Source organism: Gallus gallus, chromosome 25 (genome assembly GCF_016699485.2).
Source record: "Gallus gallus isolate bGalGal1 chromosome 25, bGalGal1.mat.broiler.GRCg7b, whole genome shotgun sequence".
NCBI lineage: Eukaryota > Metazoa > Chordata > Aves > Galliformes > Phasianidae > Gallus > Gallus gallus.
In genome coordinates, this window is record NC_052556.1 from 1,392,701 (window position 1) to 1,410,300 (window position 17,600).

The window sequence follows — 17,600 nt, forward strand, 5'->3', positions numbered from 1 at the left end:
ATTTCCCCAAAACATGCTCCTTCCTCCTTCCTCCCTTTGTTTCTATTCGTGTCTGTTGTTTGTGTGAGTCTTTCACTACCGGTAGCTTCAAAGGTGTCTGTAGGCATTGCTGGGAATTCATAGGGAAGCCCCAAGGCAGCCCTGGGAGAGGCTCTCCAGCCTTTTGCAATGGTCACCTGCACAGCATCATTTGTACTGATAGCAGTTACCAAATGCAGGGACGGTGAACTGGAACAAAAATTGTGTTTTGGAAGAGGAGTCACAAGGTTACTCAAAATCAGGGATTCAATCTCAAACTGCCATGAAAGAGATGGATTTTAGAGGTGGAGAACACACCATCTTGAGGACAGAAACAAGCTTTAGTAGGATTAGATCAATGTGAATACACAAAATGCATAGATTGTACTGAAAATAAGTTTATTAGTAAGTAAATGGAGAACTGAAGGCAGGGTACTGGATCAGCAGAATAGAGCTGCTGAAATAAGCAGCCAATCTTTCTGCATCAGCTGCAACTGCACTTAGAGATTTCAGCCCCAGGTTTCCGTAGGGTGATGCATGGTTTGGCTCTGAGATCTTCAGTAATGACCCCATGGAGTCCATGATGATGAAGGCTGGACAAAAAATTACCATTGTCCAGAGTCCCTATTATCCATGGATAACATTTACACATCACTTTGTGCTGTCAGAACTTGAAGTGGGATGGGTGATTTGTGTTTGTTTCTTGGCCAGGAGGACTGGAACGAATGTTTCCCACCTCTAAACCCATTAAGCTGTTGCAGAAGGTGACTATAGAGTCTAATGTGTCTCATATAATTCATAGGAAATAACACACACGGGTATGATGCAGTGAGTTGCACAATGGCCCCTTACTGAGTGATAATTTGGAAAAATGGCATCCCAGGTACTGTGTTTATGGATAAATTTCTGAGCAAACTTTGCATTATGAGGAGTTTAGAGAAATAGGGGAAAAAAACTCCATTCATTCCAGAACAAGAGAAAAAAAATGTATATATACCTGTAAGGAATTTGGTGCTTGAAGCTTCACAAGGAAAGCATTCATAAGGTTTTATCTGACAGGGTAACAATGACAAGAGCACAATAGCAATCACTGTCACTGAGCAAAATAATTGCATTATCTGGGGCAGTTACAGGTGGAGTGAATTTCTGTTTGATAATGCATTAGGACGTCACATGTGAGGAATGTCTCACATCCTCCCGATTGCCCAAGAAAGAATATAAAAGCACTCACAGTGCTGGGCTGCTCCAACCGATTCTCATTGCTGCTCTGTGCTGAGAAAGGGTAAGTCTGAGCCTTTTTCCTTCTGTTCTTATGATATTGCTACAGCAGTGTTGGACTTGAACTGGCACAGAGCTGTGATTTTTAGAAATGATTTAAATGTTTGAAGCTTTCTTTTAGGAAGGACTGTCTTCCAGGTAGTGACAGGCTGTAAATGGGCAAGAAAAGGGTGTTCAGAGCAGTTTAAGGTTTAGAGTAAGTGAATTCAGGTATGGTGAAATATAGTGAATTCCTGTGTCCTGTAGCCTGATCATTCCTCCTTTAGGAATCTGCTTTCTTTTGTACACATTGACTACCATAAAAAGTGAACTCTGGCTCTAAATCTAAGCAAGGAAGACACTTCCAGCCACAATGTTTTGTCTTATTCTTTGCAATTGGAAACCTGTGTTACCTTAACAGGCTAAAGCATCATGTTAAGCAGTTATTACAGACAGGGCTTTGCTACTGTTCTTCAGTTCATTTTATGAGTTTTCATAATATAGAGTAGAATTTGAGGGGAACTGCAAGGAGTGCCTGTGGGATTTGGGAGTAATGCTGTCACTGACAATAAGCCCACATTGAACCCTGTCCCTCCTGTTACTTCACCAAATGGCTATGGGCAGCACATTCATTTCTCAGCCTCAATTCCCCCTTCCTTAAAGTTGGAAAACCAATGACTTGCCTTATGCAGTCACTGCCACAACCACAGGCAATGCAGAACCCCGCAAGGACATTCCTACATCCTGATCTTCCATCCTTTTCTTGCCCTGGCATTGTGTTTCAGATCCATCTCCATTCCTAGACGATGTCTTGCTACAAAGAGATGATCAGCTCCCGCTGCCTGCCACCCTGCGAGGTGACCTGCCCACAGCCCTACGCTGATGCCTGCAGCCAGCCCTGTGTCACCTCCTGTGGGGACTCCAGAGCCGTTGTCTACCCCCCACCTGTGGTCATCACCTTCCCAGGCCCCATCCTCAGCTCCTGCCCTCAGGAGAGCATCGTGGGCAGCTCAGCACCAGCTGGCATTGAGAGCTCGTTTGGATATGAGAGCTCACTTGGATACGGGAGCTCTCAGGGTTCTTTGGGCTCCTATGGCTACAGGAGCCCATACAAATATGGGAGGTCCTTTTCTTCCTATGGGTACGGTGGTTACGGTGCTGGGAGCTGCAGACCATGTTAAATGCACAATGAATAAAGGAAAAGAAACCATCACCCATCCACAGAGGAAGATGCACCTCTGCAAACTCTGTTGGTGGTGTGGCTTTCCCGGGGCATGAACTGTACATCTCTCAGTACCACACTTGCATGCAACTGTCAGGCTAATGATTTAATTTGGTTTTCTGACTATTTTCTCCAGTGACTCCACACAGTAACATCCTAGTTATATCAAAGATCTTTACTTGTTGAAAGCTGTGCAAGATTGTGTAAATCTTCCCCTGCTATTAAAGAGTAACGTGTGTGGAATGCAGAGCCCTGGAGCAATTCTTTGCCTTCAGTCTTTATTAAGAACCTGACAATGTATCACCTGTATTTTTTGTTCTCCGTCCTTTTTATTATTATTCTCTCATTAAATTTTTCTGCATCAAAACTCTGAGCATGTTTGTCTTTTTGTCCCCCATTCTTTGTTTATATACCACTCTGGTTGAGCATCAGTCTTCGTAGGCAGCCATATGTCTGCACTCCTTCAGCACCTCAACCTGGAAGGTGACCAGGTCCTTTAACCAGAGGTACCATATGGAGTGCCTTCTGCACAACAGTATTCCATGCTGAATAAACATGTTTTGTAACTCATACAACCAAGTTTGAAATTTCCTCCAGGAAAGGTGTGGTTACGATGTGTATTTGCTACACACCAGCAAAGAAAGTTACATACGCAAGTGATTTTGAAGGGCTTTCCTGTCTCACTGGTTGCCCAAGGCTCTGACTTAATTATACACCTTATGTTGGTTTTATGACGTTTTCCATTGTTTAAAAATAGTATGTAATACTCTGTGGGTAACTTTCATTGGAATCACCAGCAGGAGCTTTAAACTGAATGGCAAATCTTTGCAAAAATTCTATGAATTCTTGGATTTACCCATTAATACCTCTAAATTCTTGGCAGCCCCAGCTAAGGCAAATAGGAGAATAATTCTTACGTCTTCCCTATGCGTATAATTCAACTAATATTTTCCGTATCAGGCTTGCACTTCAATTCCAGCCTACTCATAGATGGATGCTGATTCTGGGCACATTCAGCACTTCACTTTGTTGAACAGCAACACGGTTCCAAGCTGTTGTTTTTTTCTATCTGCACTTTGAAGAGCTGTCATCATCTGGTGGCAGCCTGCTTGCATAGGACAGGGAGGGGGAGAGCAATGGGATGCACTCAATTCCTCCCAGCAGCTGTTGTAGTCACAGTTCCAAACCGGGCTTCAGTGGACTAGAGGTCAGATGTTGCTCAGCGTTTCTGTTCCCTGTGTGAAATGCAGTGTAGTGGCAAATCTCACCTTGCTCCATCAAACTAATTCCAGGTAAAGCCCGGAGTCATGCTGGAGAAATTCATTTGGGCATGTTGAAGCACGTGGCAATAACTTCAATGAGACTGGAGGTGTGACTTCAGTTGTAAAACAGGCTGCAGATTGATGGCCAGGCAGCAACTCTCTCTTGTTAGGATGTGTCTGAGGTCTTTGTCTTGTTCTTGTGCTCTGGATGATTATTCTACCACAGGGATGCTGTCTGAAAAATAAAGCCACCATTCATTTGCATAGGTATGCAGAGAACTATGGCAACCAGCTCAGATATTTTCAAACCACACCCCTACGCCACTGATATCTACAAATGATGCTCTTTTCCATAGGTTTATTTTCATCCCACGCAGACCCTCTTCTAAGCCAATCTCACTGCACCTCTACGTTGAACTTGCAGCAGCTTTCACTTTGAACTATAGAGGTCACTGCACTCTCATCTACATGTGTTCCCACCCTAGAACAAGGTAACACGGTCAGCAAAGGCGGTGCAATTAGAAGTTGATTCATGAAGATGTTGTAAACATAGTCCATAAACACTCCTCCGCACTACATCACACTTCAAGGCAGATACCCGTGGGAGCTAAGCCTCTCCTGTCTGATTTAAATAGATTGATTCACTATGTATTTACTCCCTACTCAAGCCTAATGATTTTTCACACGTTCAGACTCTCACTGCTGTTTGATGTCCCATAGGTACAATGGCTTAGAGAACCATGATAGAAATGTGCCCTGTTGGGTGCCAGCTTCCTCCAGGGCTTTAATCCCAGAGCAATTAGCAGTGGCATCCTTACAGTCACACTTTTGCCAGTTTTGCAATTGGAGGATCCAAACTCAGAAGATTTGGATGTTTTAAATGAAGTGATCCATCCCTGGAAGTGTTCAAGACGAGGTTGGATGGGGCCTTGGGCAACCTGGGCTAGTAGCAGGTCTGGATGTTGTGGCCCTGCCTATGTCAGAGGATTGGAACTTGATGATCCCTGGGGTCCCTTGCAACCCAAGCCATTCTATGACTTTATGATTCTATAATTCTATGGTTCTATGATCTATCAGAGAAACCTGAAGAAACAAATCTTTTTTTTTTTTTTTTTTTTTTTTTTTTGCTTTTTCTACAATAAGTCATGTCTTGAGTCTGAGTTTCCTCTGTCCTGTACATATCTTAAGCTAAAATAAGAAAGCAGCCATGGAAATGTGTCAGTTTCATTATCTCAATTTCAGTTCTATGTTTTAAAAAATGTAATCAGAATGTTTTCTATCTTAAACATCATCATCATGTACTCATACCCTGCAGTCAGAACAGCAACTTAAGTGACAGGCATATCTGAGTTTTGAGATGGGAATTGACATTATAGAAATTCTCCCCATCCCAGCATATACCAGACAGGAATACTCCACTCTGTGCTCCTTATCTGCTGCTATTTTCTTCTCTTTCCTAAAGGAGAGGGGAGCAGAAATGAAGGGTAAACCAGTAGCATAGAAAACTAGAAACAGAGACCATAAACCCACTGTCAGATGGGGACATTGCAGAGAGCTCAGTCCTGTGCTTTGCCATGCAATTCCTATGTCACTGGGGAAAAAAAAAAAAAAATCTAATATTTTTCTCAATACAGAAAGCACAGCCTTTAATCTCTGCAACAAAGATGTCTCTCTGCAAGGAAAAAGGAGGAGGTGGGGGGGGGGGGGGGGATAGAGCAATGCTGCTCATACTCTGCTTGTTGTGTCTGCTTGCTCTGAAAGCACTTGAGGGCAGGGATTGGCGTTATTCATTGTTTGCATAGCACCAAGCATGCCTCATTGGCAGCTTCATTACAGTTTGACCCGGTGTATTACCAGCGGCTTAAAACTCTGTGTCTGCTGCTCGTGATATTGAATGATTGTTATTTCTTCCAGGGAACAGGGATTATTCCTTTCTCACTGGGGCAGAAAGGCCACAAGGAGGGACATCAGCTGCTGAGAAATGGCAGTGCTGTAGGCTGAGCATCAGATGGATGAATTTTTTTGGTACACATTTACATTTGGAAAGACCTCTGCTGTGCAACACCTCAGTGGCATTTACACTCACACTGAGCTCAACATGGAAACCTACAATTATCCCTGTGAATGCTCACAGAAAGGCCCCACTGCAATCACGTTTGCATAACCTGAGTTAAGATACCTTACTTGAAACCTTTTGTGCCTTCAGAGGATGGAAAGCTCTTCCTCAGGGGTGTAATTATAGAAACAGTTGTGACACTGTGTAACTTCACTTTGTGCTGCAGTGTTTCATAGGAGCAGCTCTCAGTTACCAGCTTGGTGCTGCCCGTGGGAGAGCACTGGGGAAGGGAAACCAGGAGGCTGCTGTGTGATGCAACAAAACTTTAATGAGAAAGAAATGCCTTTGTGTGCAAAGCAAGATATCACAGAATGTGAAAATACAACAACTGTTTCCAGACAGTTCCAGAGAATGCTCAACAAATGTCCTGCATGGAGATGAGAGACTGCTGTTATCAGCTGGTTTTGTTCTCAGCATCTGAGATGATCATTAGGAGTGAAGATGTCATTAGGAGTGATGCTGATGTTGCATGCCCCACAAAACTGGGACAGATGGAACAGGTGACAACAATGAACACTGACCCAGAAACTGAAGGGAAAGCCAAAAGCAGATGAAAGACCAGAAATGCTAAGTGGAAACGGGGTTGCTGGTGTGCTGAGCCCCATCCTCATTGCTCTGCTTGGGCCTTCATGTGAGATTCCTCTGCCCTTCTGCCCTTAGCAGGGCCCACAGTTGCCCCGCAGGATCCGGCTGTAACGACGAGAGGAGAAGGGGCTGCAGAACCCACTGCCGAGCGTGGAGAGGGCTGAGCTCCCATAGCCGTACTGCGCTCCATATCCAAAGGAGCTCCCAATGCCGTAAGAGCCCCTGGAGCCATAGAGGCCCCCTAGCCCCAGGGAGCCCCCAAAAGCAGGTGCTCCAGAGGAGCCCACCACAGCTTGCTGGGGGAAGGAGCTGAGGATGGGGCCGGGGAAGGTGACGACGACGGGTGGTGGCTGGATGAGGGCTGTTGAGTCAGGGCATTGCCGGACGCAGGCCTCATTGCAGCTGTTGGCGATGGGCTGTGGGCAGGCGATGCTGCTGGTGGTGGGGCACAGATCGTAGCAGGACATGGCTCGGCAGAGAGGTGATCCTGAAAGAGAGGGTTGAGTGAACACAGAGCAAGAGGTGTGCTGGAGCACAGCATTTACTGTTGGGTTGCTGGGGAGCAACCCAATGACGGGCTGATGCGCCAGCAAAATCAGTGACACTGTTTACAGAATTTATTGTCAATCAGCACCTCTTTGATCTTCCCCATCCAGCAATCCCTGAAATAGTCACATCCACCTCTGCCTTCAGAAATTGCTGTTTGTTTGCTTTCTTTTTAAACTCCCTCCAGGAGGAGCAGAGTGCCAGGAGCACTTTTTGTGCTTAAACACAAACGTTCTCCTCCCTGGGGAATGTGCCTCGAAAACGCCAAAGCTGACTTCTTCATTGCACAGAATGGGATAGAGGCAGGTTTGGGCTCGGGAAGTATGCAAAGGAGACATGCACACAGCACTGCTCTAATTGCAGGTTTCATGCTCCTTTTCTGTTTTTTTGTTTTGTTTTAAGCTCTTTGGGATAATTCACTTCCAGTGCTCTCTTTCAACTCTACATTCCCTTACTCTCTGTAATCCCCCCAGTAAAACCTGAAAGAATTAGAGCCCAAGATGAATTTGAACCCATGATTCATATACTTGCAACATAGATACCCTATGAAATATTTCTATACAAGTATTTCTTGGCATAACAATTTTCTACAGAGTGTGGAAGTTGGAAAATGTAAAGAGCTGATTTCCTTTGTCAGATAAACACAAGCTAGGATTACTTTGCAATAAGATTTCTATGTGTATAATGCTCTTTACTCAGCTGGCTCCTCAAACAGCTTTGGATACAGCCATGATTTAGGTATTAACTGAAGTGCTACAGGAGAATTCTGCATTTTGCAGCTTCTGCCATCTGATATTTTCAATCTGCTCACAGATGGGAAGAACAAAATAAGAATAACAGAATTCAATCCCCCAAGCCATGGTCTTGACCCTAAAACTTGCCAGTAACACAGCTTGCAAATAATAAAATAAAAGATGAAGGGAGAGAGGAGGAAAGAGAAAGACAAAATCTCACCTGACGTGGAGGAGACTCTGCAGGAGGAGTTGGAACCAGACTGCACAGTGCTCCTTTTATACAGCTCTCCCCAATGCCTGGGGGGGTCTGAAGCACCACACATATGAGGTCATAATCATAAAGCAGCCCAAATCTGAAGCACATTGAACTTCCCAAAATGACGAAATTGTTTTTGCTTTGCTGTTTGCAAAATCACCCTAAATCTCTGAGTAGCGTGGTAGGCACATTCCAACTCCCAGCGCTCTTTCATCTCTAAGTTTAATTGACCAGCTGCAGTGCTGGTATCATTCCACCCTCCTCACTGGCATCACAGGAGGCATTAAACTGTTTCTATTTATTTAGCACTTCCTTTATTAACTTCCTGTAATGATTTTAATCAGAGCTGTAGCTTGCTGTGCATGTTTGCATTTGAGCTCTGCAGATCTTGGGCTATAATCTGATCTACTCACGCGTTTTGCAATGAAATGGTCGGTGAGATGGAAGCTAATTTCTGGTCCTGCTCCCAACCACAGCCTCAAAATGTGGAGGTGAAACCATCGCTATGGAAAGCCACGGTATGGAAAGTCTATGGGCTTTGATTCAGAAATGCTGAATTTTCCTTGCTGCCTGGGAGCACTGGCAGAAGACATTGTTTCAGTACCTGAAACAGTGATTAAAATGAAATCTGAAGGGAAACCTATGTATTTCACAGTTTGCCTCAATCTATCCCTCTGCCTCCTAGAGGAACTGAATTTGTGTTTCACTGAAATGTCCCAAAGAAACAACTCTAAATGCTTTCTTCCCAGACATGCTGGCAGGTGGCAGGAAGATGGAATATTACAGGAGTAGCATAATTTTCCTTCTCTTTCTTCCTTGGTCAGCAAAACATCTCCTGCAGAGTCATCCCCTTGCCGGATTCCAAGTGGTGTGTAAAGCACTGATTCAGGCTTTCCCTGTGCTCAGTAGGGAGGGACAAGAATACTACAAGACACTCATGCTGCCTCATGCTTCCCTTACTGGTATTTGTATCATCCTCAAAAAGCACCAATTTTGCTCTCGTTGACATACAGTGTGATTAACGAAACACCCAGTTTCTAAGCAAGGGAGGTGTATTGAGATGCATCCCACCCATGTTCTGAAATCCTGGGCAACGAACAGTGCCCAATCCACCCCTACGTTTCCCCATTTGCTCATGGGTCAGTTGATGTTAAATAGCAATCCACCACAATATTTGTGCCAGAAATTATCCTTAATTTATGAGGGTTTTTTGAGGCAGCCCTGGGGGATCATGGCACAATAGCACTCATAAGGAATGTTAAATTGGTTTTTGTGTGTGGGTTTTAAGTGCTTCATAAAACATCTCTAATGGCTTAGGTATGAACTGGTGTGTCATTATTGCCATACAGGTATGTGGTCAGATTCGAGCAGCCCAGTGCTTTGAGATGTAATTTTGAAATTGCATTGGTCAGGTGCATTCTTCCTGTCCTTTTCACCAGCTCATGATTTCCAGCATCAGCCTTTCAGCTGATTTCCTGTTCCAAAGGAGTTCTTCATTTGTCTGATTGAGGCACAGAGATCTCCAACCTCATGTTTGGAAGCTTTTCCTGGTGCTTTCCAAGCCTACCTGTGAGCTGTCTGCCTTGGCTGTGTGACTGAAACATATGCTTGGCTTCCTTTAAAATACATACTCCACAAGATATTTGTCTTTTATTGTGGCAAGTTAATCTACAGAATTGGGTAGTTTGCCACCCAGGGCATGGGGATGGATGGTTTAAAAAATGCTCTGTAATGTTTCTCTTGATTTTTCACCCAAAAAAGTGCAAGGTGGTCCTGTTCCAAACTCACGTAGATCGTTGGTTTCGCAAGAAAGATGCTGTGCTTTGTCTCAATTATACGTTATCTAGCGTGAGTAAGAAAGGATGGAAAGAAAACTTGCATATGAAAGCAGATGACAATTACAGTGGACTTCTGAGCCACCATCATTATGTCAGCTAATAAAGAAGAGGTAAATAAGTGAAGCCAGTGCAATTCCTCCTGTCATTCTAATGTTGTTAATGGAACGTTACCAGGAATGAATCTTGCCAATTAAGTGTTAAGATGAAAGAAATGTTTGTTTTGTAATTCGCATTTCATGCAGAGTGAGAATTTGAATCAACTAATAAACATAAATATTGAGCAAAAAACTGTTTCATCATTTTGTGGTGAACCACGTATGATAGATGTGGGCTGGAGTTAATGGGAGCCTTGGGTCCTCCAGGCAGTTCGAGGAAATGCATATAAAGCCCTCCTCAGAACTGCCCTGTATTTGTTTCTCTTGTCTTCTTCTTGGAGCCAAGCATTTCCTAGCAGTCAAGCTGTTGATTTCTGTGTTATTTTGAGATACTCTTTTGTCACTTATGAGGTGATAATGTTATATTCTGATTTTTAGGGCCCAGCTGGTATTTTTCACCATGTATTCTCAGAAGCTGTCAGCTCTCCATAAGACCAGACCTTGGGGTTACATTCTACTGAACAGAAACCCAAACCCCTGACTGCAGCCGTACAAACTGCACTCTTACCCTCCCAAGACCTCAGCCAGGACCTCATTTAATATAGAAGGCATCCACTTGGTCTTCCAGCTGCCATTTCAACTTAGTTCATGTGGAAGAAAGCCAAAGCTTTAAAGGAACGTGAGGAAAGCTTGCTTGGTGCAAAAAGGGCCCCCTGGGTGCTAGGAGTTGGATGAGCCTTCTCATTCAATAATGGACTGCATCTGGATTTTTACACTTAGCTTCAGGCCATGTAGAACTGACGTTTATCAGAGACAAGACACAGGACGAGAGCAGCCATTTGCCTGGTGAAGCATGTTACCTTCTACATTCCTGTGTTTTCAGCACACAGTGATTAACTATTACCTGAAGATATTTTTCTCAGAGGGCTCATACACTTCTGAGGAACTCCATTGGCCTGACCAGGTAGATCTTGGCTGGTTGGCTGCAGTTGGGTGGGATGATCTGGAACTACGTATTGCTGAGGATCCAGGCTGCTGTGCCTTTCCCATCACCATGAGATCTGAGCTTCTCTTGTTCCAGGGAATTTGCTCAATCGCACTTTGCCATGTTTCCTGTTGTTCAGTCTGTGTCTGGCTCCAGTGCCAGCAGCTGCCCTGAGTTGAGGGCAGTGACTCAACCACCACTTGTTGGCATCTCCTCCCCAGCCCTATCCTTGGTTCCTTCCTCCAGAACAGCACAGTGGGATCCTTGGCAGCACACACACTTTGGGGCTCCTTCTCTTAACAAGAGTTTTGGTTATGCTGGTCTTTCCCACAACATTTAAAGGCAAAGCGGTGAGTTGTGTATCCTTTCTGGCTGCTGTTAAGCTGTAGGTAAATATGTAGCCCAAGATCTTTTGGCAGCGGAACCACGGGAAGGAACCATCTTATAAGATAAGTATCTGCTTCATCAGGAGACAGTTACATGCTTTTCTGATAGCAAGAACAGATAGACCATACATGGTGCAGTACTTTACTTGGTTTGAGGCTACCCATAGAATATTCATATAAAATTTATTTATATTTAATATGTATGTTACTTAAAGAGAACCAAAGAACTCCCAAAACCAGGAACCCAAACAGAAGTACTGTGAATATATGTAAATGGATTGGCTGAAGTGTCACCTACACACAGCCAGGATTTACCAGAGAAAGACAATTTAACTGGCTGGACCTGGGCAGATCTGTGCAAGAGAAACACCAAATCCAAAATTAATTCTGTATCAGCCACCAATCTTCCATTAAGGGCTGTGGTTGGAATATATTATGACATTAGATTACAAGCCTGCAGTGGAAGAAACAAGGGCTCAATGTGTACTTAGTTCAAACTTATCTCACAGACTCATGAGTGGAAAGTCTATTGGAGTAATGTGTCAAGAAAGCTCCTGCTCATCTATGGCAGGTACACTGTGACCATGTTGGTGCAGATCAGTGGTGAAACAAATCTAGAAAGGGCTTCTGGTGGAGATTTCCACCGTGCGGGCAGTGTTTGCACAATGGTATTGTAGCTCTGTGTTCAGTGAGCAGCTTTACCCAGAGAAGTGGGCAAATTTAGAATGGATGGAACCAATGAACGACAATACACTTTTTTTCTTTTTTTTAATGATGCAGTGGAATTTTAATGAGAATGGAAAGAACAAACAAGTATCACGGTATCAAGTATGTATACGCAGGATGTCGGAGACAGATGCATTTGGAAAGGAACTATGTTACATTTCTCACTGCACTCAGAAACAAGCATGATAAAATAGAAATAAACAACTGAACCCACAAAGGTACCAGAGAAGAATTCAAAGGAAAAATGTAGAGGTGTGGAGCATACAAATGGCGGAGCCCTGAGCAGGATTAGCGAATGCTTTCACAAAGCTGTCACTCATCTGCTCGCTGGCAAATCTGCATTTTGTTTTTCACTGGTACTTCATTCAGTGGATTTTCCTGTTGTGTTTAGCAGGGCCCACAGCTGCCACGACGGTATCTGCTATACCGGTAGGAGTAAGGGCTGCAATAGCTGGAGCCATAGGATCTACCATAGCCATACAGACCCCCATAACCCAGGCAGGAGCCCCCATACAGACCACCATAACCCAGGGAGGAGGCTCCATACAGACCTCCATAGCCCCCGTAGCCCCCATAGCTCCCAAGGCCATACAGACCCCCATAGCCCAGGGAGGAGCCTCCATAGCCATACAGACCCCCATAGCCAAGGGAGGAGCCCCCAGAGCCCCCAAGAACGGGTGCTCCAGAGGATCCCACCACAGCTTGCTGGGGGAAGGAGCTGAGGATGGGTCCAGGGAAGGTGATGGCAACAGGAGGTGGCTGGATCACAGTCGTGGAGTCAGGGCACTGCCGGACACAGGGCTCATTGCAGCTGTCAGCGATGGGCTGGGGGCAACTGATGCCACCGGTGGTGGTGGAGCACAGATCGTAGCAGGACATCTTTTGAGGATGGATGTAAGCTGCAATACACACTGATGATGAGTAAATGGAAGGCGCAAACTCTACTGAAGAAAAGAGTTTAAAAGTTGGACATATGGACAAGAATAATGGCTTTATCTCTCAGATCTTGGCTCTACTTCTTCCCTTCAATATAATTCATCACTATCTCTCTCTCTCTCACTTGTAAAAACAAGCATTGTTCAGGTTCCATTCTGAAAAGTCACTCCTTTTGTAGACTCCTTCCTAATTTCTCATGCTCGGTTTCCTATTAGTAAAAGCTCTTTGTTCTACCCAGCTCTCAGTCACTACAAGAACTGACCACTTTCTTTGCCAATTGCTTCCACTATATTTTGCAGTCACTCTCACAATGTCTGTGTCTAAGAGGTTGTTTCACATTTTGTTTTATACTGGCAAAAACAAAGCAGAGTAACCTGAATACCAGTGAAGCTCTTGCAGTAAATTAATGGGTAGCTGGAATAACAACTCTGACATATTGACTCGTAACTTGTTTCCAAAAGCAACAGCTAAAATCATGCTGCCGGCATTCTGAGCCTGCTAGAAAAACAGATTAAATAAGGCATTCCCTGCCCTGAAGAGTTTGCAAAGTAGATTGAGAGTTAGAGGGTGGATGAGAAGATTGTTTGGTTTCTCCGGAGTGAAACTGGTACTCTCAGGCAGCTAGATTGAGATAGATTGGCCTCTACTGCAGATACGTTTGTTGGGTGCTGAGCTCTTTAGAAAGATTGTCACCATAGGATCTGAGCCAATTTCCAGGAAAACCCACAGAAAAGGCTCAGTACCTCCTCTGAACAATTCTTTCTTCACTAGAACTGCACTGAAACATAGAACCATGGAAAATATTAGATTAGAAAAGATTTCTGAAGGTCATTTGGCCCAACTCCTTGCTCACTTGAAGGACAGTGTGAAGGTTAAGGTTTTCTAGTTTCATCTCTATATTCCAATATCTCTTTAGACAGTATTTCTGCATTTTTCTGGACAAGCTGATCCCCTCATAATACAATACATATAAAAAGATGAATGAAAGAAATTACGTGTATCTTCCTTAAAAATTTCCTAGTGACATGAATAACCTTCTCCTGAAGTTTTGAATGCTGCTTTGGTAGCTCAAGTTTGTATTAAGAGGAAATGACCATTTTTGAAGAACCTGAATACACTGATGTCCAGTACTATACAAGAAAATATACACTCACTGAGAGAGAATCCATCATTATTAAGAATCTTAGAGTATTTAGAGTATTTAATTAAAACAATTTAAAAAGAGATATTTGGATTTTAGGCAAGAGATCATGATAGAATGATACTTACCCTCTTCACGGGGAGAACAAAGCAAGCAAAGTGGAATGAAGAGCTCTCAGTTCGGAGAGTTTTTATACAGTTCCCCAGATCATGGGGCTCACCTAAGGTACAATTTGTATGTGTGCATAACTGGGGCAAACCCCAGATTAATAAGACACGGAGGTCATCAAAGTTTGGTCAACTGTTGGTTCAAACTCTCATGAAATACAAGAGCTGCATTTCGTCACAGAAGTCTCTTTCATCTCAAACACTTTGACATCATATTCATTCCTGTTATCACCCTGTTCATGTATTTAGTGGTACAGCAGGAGCAATGCTAATGCTTTTCTTCAGCTTTTCCATTATCTTTGCTTTCGTCATTTGATGTGCAACTGGGAATGACAAAGCTACACCCATTTAATAAGCTGTCTGCTACTGAAAAGTTTGTTTCATTTCATATTTCTCCACTGAAGAAAACAGTCATGAACTGATTATAGCAAGAACACAAATGACCTTGACTTATATGTTCTAATGTGATATGATTTCATAATTGATAGGCATCTAAATCCAGGTACACGTATTTAATCTAATTGTAAGAATACATTCTCAAACCATTGTGGATTATTTGTGGCAGTTGAAAAGACTTGTTCTCTGGAAGCTTGGAAATATTGCCCAGAAAAAATTCCAACCACTTCAAAGGCTGAGAGACCCACCTGATATTTATGCAAATCTATGGCATAGAGTCTGCAGTATTAAAATAACACATCTCTAAACAAGGGAAGAGCCAGCCTTTATTTTTCACAATACATTCCAAGTGCATAATTGTTCTCAACTTGTTGAAACTGCCAGCTCAGCACTGTCCTGGACTTGAGCGTTACAGGTCACAAATTCCTGAGAATCAGTGTCAACAACTCAAAGCACTTCTGCCCCATTTCTATTCTTGAATCTGAGAGCACAGTTTAAGTGACTGTTGGGAGAAGAAACCCCCTCAGCTGATATCTGCACTAAGAGAAATCCCACCACTCCAAAACCTAAGGACTGTGCTATTTTTCTGCTTGAATTTCAATTTCCTATCTAGAATCTAAATAGAAAGCAGCACTGAAGCAAACCTTGCAGGTGCCTGGAGGGGCTGCTGCTCTTCAGAGCTGAATTGTCCCCTTCACAGCCAAAAACTACCAACAACAAGAGATGCTGGGTCCTCCACCTGTGGGTGGGGAAGCTAAGCATGCAGCATCCACCCCCAAACTTCCTACATATTATATTGTCAGTCTTTAACTGCTGTTTGGGCAGGCTGCAATGTGAATTATATGTTCTTAAACAAAAATCGTGTCCATGACAGCAGTTTATTATTCTGATAAACCCATGAGACACTCTCCAGGCGTTAATACAAGAGGAGCAAGTGCAATTCTTTCTTTCGTAATTTGAAAGAAGCGACTGGAATAATGCCAGGTATTAATTTTCCCCAACAAGTCACAAGATGAAAGAATTCCCCGTCACCTAATGTAATGTTCAGGTTCCTTTACAAGAGAATTTTGAAAGGACTTGTAAACTCCAATAATGAACAAAGCAATGTCATCACCTTGATGGGTTACCTGCATTTGAAATTGGGGCGGGCAACAAATGTTTATCTTGTACCTCCGGTTGCTCAAATGGGCTATAAAAGTTCCTCTCTCTCATAGCTCTTCCAAACTTCCCCTTGACTTCTTGGTGGCTCAGGTAAGTCTGTTTCTTCTCTACTGCTACCTCTTTAATGCTGGATTTAACCTCAGCTGATGTCTACTATCCATGCTCTTGAGTGCATCTGTACTGTACTGAGACAGAGAACCTCGCATCAGGTCTGGGCTGACAAATGCACCTGTAATATGGGGGGCACTGCAGAGGTTTTGCCTCAGTATTAGCTCACTATGGGACTTGCACTCCACTACTCTGACTGCCTTGCATTTAACCTATGGCAACCTTTGCATATTCTGGAGTTTTTTAGAATCTTGGGACTAGTCATTTCAAAAGAGATTTTTGGAGGACATTCTGGCCCAGAATGTTTGCACATATATTTATTTAATATTGAAATTGTATGGTTTATATAAGGGCAATGGCTGCCTATATGGGAACTGGGATAATAGCATAATAATTTGTGCTTTACTGTCATGTCAAATAACTTCATAAGCCATCCACGCAGGGCAAGCCACATGATCTGTGTTTAAATAATTTAGCAAAACTGGCTATTTGCTCAAACTCCTATACTCTACTCATTACCTTCGTGTAAACTGCTATAATCATTTCTTTGTGTTTCTTTGTCTTCTACTCAGTCTCATCATCAGTGTGTACTGCAGCTTTCATCCATCCTCAAAAAATGTCCTGCTACGATCTGTGCTCTACCACCACCGGTGGCATCAGCTGCCCCCAGCCCATCGCTGACAGCTGCAATGAGCCCTGTGTCCGGCAGTGCCCTGACTCCACGACTGTGATCCAGCCACCTCCTGTTGCCGTCACCTTCCCTGGACCCATCCTCAGCTCCTTCCCCCAGCAAGCTGTGGTGGGATCCTCTGGAGCACCTATTCTTGGGGGCTCTGGGGGCTCCTCCCTTGGCTATGGGGGTCTGTATGGCTATGGAGGCTCCTCCCTGGGCTATGGGGGTCTGTATGGCTATGGAGGCTCCTCCCTGGGCTATGGGGGTCTGTATGGCCTTGGGAGCTATGGGGGCTATGGGGGTCTGTATGGGGGCTCCTCCCTGGGTTACAGGGGTCTGTATGGCTATGGTAGATCCTATGGCTCTGGCTACTGCAGCCCTTACCGGTACAACAGGTACCGCCGTGGCAGCTGTGGGCCCTGCTAAGCCATACAGAAGTAACCTACATGAAGAATATCCAGTGACTCCATGATACAATCTTGATCCATAGCAGTAGTCCCAAAGGAAATGATATGAAGTTGTGAGTGATCTCATCTCACTGCAGTAGAGCTGGGAGCACACAGAGCGTCTTTAATCTCCTCACATTCTACTCATGGTTTCTTTGATTATTTTTTCTTCCTATGTGTATAGTTGGTGGGTACTATATGCAATCTTGATTCTTATATAATGGCATTTCACTGTTCAACCAAAAAATAATTATGGAAAGATCTGTCTGCACTGCAGTGTTTATTCCTGGCATTCTGTAATACTTTTCTGTGGATGTTTCTTATTAAAGCAATTTTCTTCTGAATCAGATAAATGAACTTTTGGTTTTAATTTCTTCTACTGTACAGAAAAGCTTTCTATATAGAAAGAACAGAAGAAAGAAAGATAATTTTTTACATAGGATAAGCTTTAGAAAGGGTTAATGCAATCCAGTCATCAGTGAACACTGACACTCTTCACTGCGCTGAACACATATTTGTGAACAGGAATTCTCCCTTCCCAGCTGG

At 43.7% G+C, this 17,600-nt stretch overlaps 4 protein-coding genes and 1 long non-coding RNA gene across 9 annotated transcripts; 2 read left to right on the forward strand and 3 right to left on the reverse strand.

Annotated features, from left to right (window-relative positions):
- Positions 1 to 1,265: 1,265 nt before the first annotated feature.
- Positions 1,266 to 2,864, forward strand: LOC408038 (beta-keratin). The gene is made up of 2 exons (NM_001001310.5): positions 1,266 to 1,300; positions 2,061 to 2,864. Exon 2 carries the CDS (start codon positions 2,082 to 2,084, stop codon positions 2,454 to 2,456), a length of 375 nt encoding a protein of 124 aa, NP_001001310.3. The 5' UTR covers positions 1,266 to 1,300; positions 2,061 to 2,081; the 3' UTR covers positions 2,457 to 2,864.
- A 587-nt stretch (positions 2,865 to 3,451) lies between these two features.
- LOC107055102 lies at positions 3,452 to 4,794 on the reverse strand. Its single transcript, XR_001470092.2, has 2 exons — positions 4,578 to 4,794; positions 3,452 to 3,994 (listed from the first exon to the last, which is right to left on the reverse strand). It is a non-coding gene; the product is annotated as an uncharacterized LOC107055102 (long non-coding RNA).
- Positions 4,795 to 6,127: 1,333 nt separating this feature from the next.
- LOC769486 (scale keratin-like) lies at positions 6,128 to 8,224 on the reverse strand. 2 transcript variants are annotated; one of them, NM_001277924.2, is made up of 2 exons: positions 7,961 to 7,992; positions 6,128 to 6,947 (listed from the first exon to the last, which is right to left on the reverse strand). In NM_001277924.2, the coding sequence occupies exon 2, from the start codon at positions 6,925 to 6,927 to the stop codon at positions 6,532 to 6,534; it is 396 nt and encodes a 131-aa protein (NP_001264853.1). In that variant the 5' UTR covers positions 6,928 to 6,947; positions 7,961 to 7,992; the 3' UTR covers positions 6,128 to 6,531. The 2 variants fall into 2 exon arrangements, with proteins under 2 accessions (NP_001264853.1, NP_001384560.1); NM_001397631.1 differs by having other exon boundaries at positions 6,130 to 6,947; positions 7,961 to 8,224.
- A 3,827-nt stretch (positions 8,225 to 12,051) lies between these two features.
- Positions 12,052 to 14,385, reverse strand: LOC431314 (scale keratin-like). Its single transcript, XM_428865.5, has 2 exons — positions 14,232 to 14,385; positions 12,052 to 12,925 (listed from the first exon to the last, which is right to left on the reverse strand). The coding sequence occupies exon 2, from the start codon at positions 12,903 to 12,905 to the stop codon at positions 12,414 to 12,416; it is 492 nt and encodes a 163-aa protein (XP_428865.2). The 5' UTR covers positions 12,906 to 12,925; positions 14,232 to 14,385; the 3' UTR covers positions 12,052 to 12,413.
- Positions 14,386 to 15,841: 1,456 nt separating this feature from the next.
- Positions 15,842 to 17,400, forward strand: LOC396479 (keratin). 4 transcript variants are annotated; one of them, XM_046903919.1, is made up of 3 exons: positions 15,902 to 15,917; positions 16,508 to 16,817; positions 16,857 to 17,398. In XM_046903919.1, exons 2-3 carry the CDS (start codon positions 16,552 to 16,554, stop codon positions 17,032 to 17,034), a joined length of 444 nt encoding a protein of 147 aa, XP_046759875.1. In that variant the 5' UTR covers positions 15,902 to 15,917; positions 16,508 to 16,551; the 3' UTR covers positions 17,035 to 17,398.
- The last annotated feature ends 200 nt before the right edge of the window (positions 17,401 to 17,600 follow it).

Excerpts from the sequence above, each read along its gene's own strand:
- LOC769486 (NM_001397631.1), bottom strand. The coding sequence starts at position 8,063 with ATGTGTGGTGCTTCAGACCCCCCCAGGCATTGGGGAGAGCTGTATAAA. Across the intron at positions 6,948-7,960 it reads CAGAGTCTCCTCCACGTCAG|GATCACCTCTCTGCCGAGCC; the intron begins GTGAGATTTTGT and ends CCTCTCTTTCAG.
- LOC431314 (XM_428865.5), bottom strand. The coding sequence starts at position 12,905 with ATGTCCTGCTACGATCTGTGCTCCACCACCACCGGTGGCATCAGTTGC.
- LOC396479 (XM_046903917.1), top strand. The coding sequence starts at position 16,552 with ATGTCCTGCTACGATCTGTGCTCTACCACCACCGGTGGCATCAGCTGC.
- LOC408038 (NM_001001310.5), top strand. The coding sequence starts at position 2,082 with ATGTCTTGCTACAAAGAGATGATCAGCTCCCGCTGCCTGCCACCCTGC.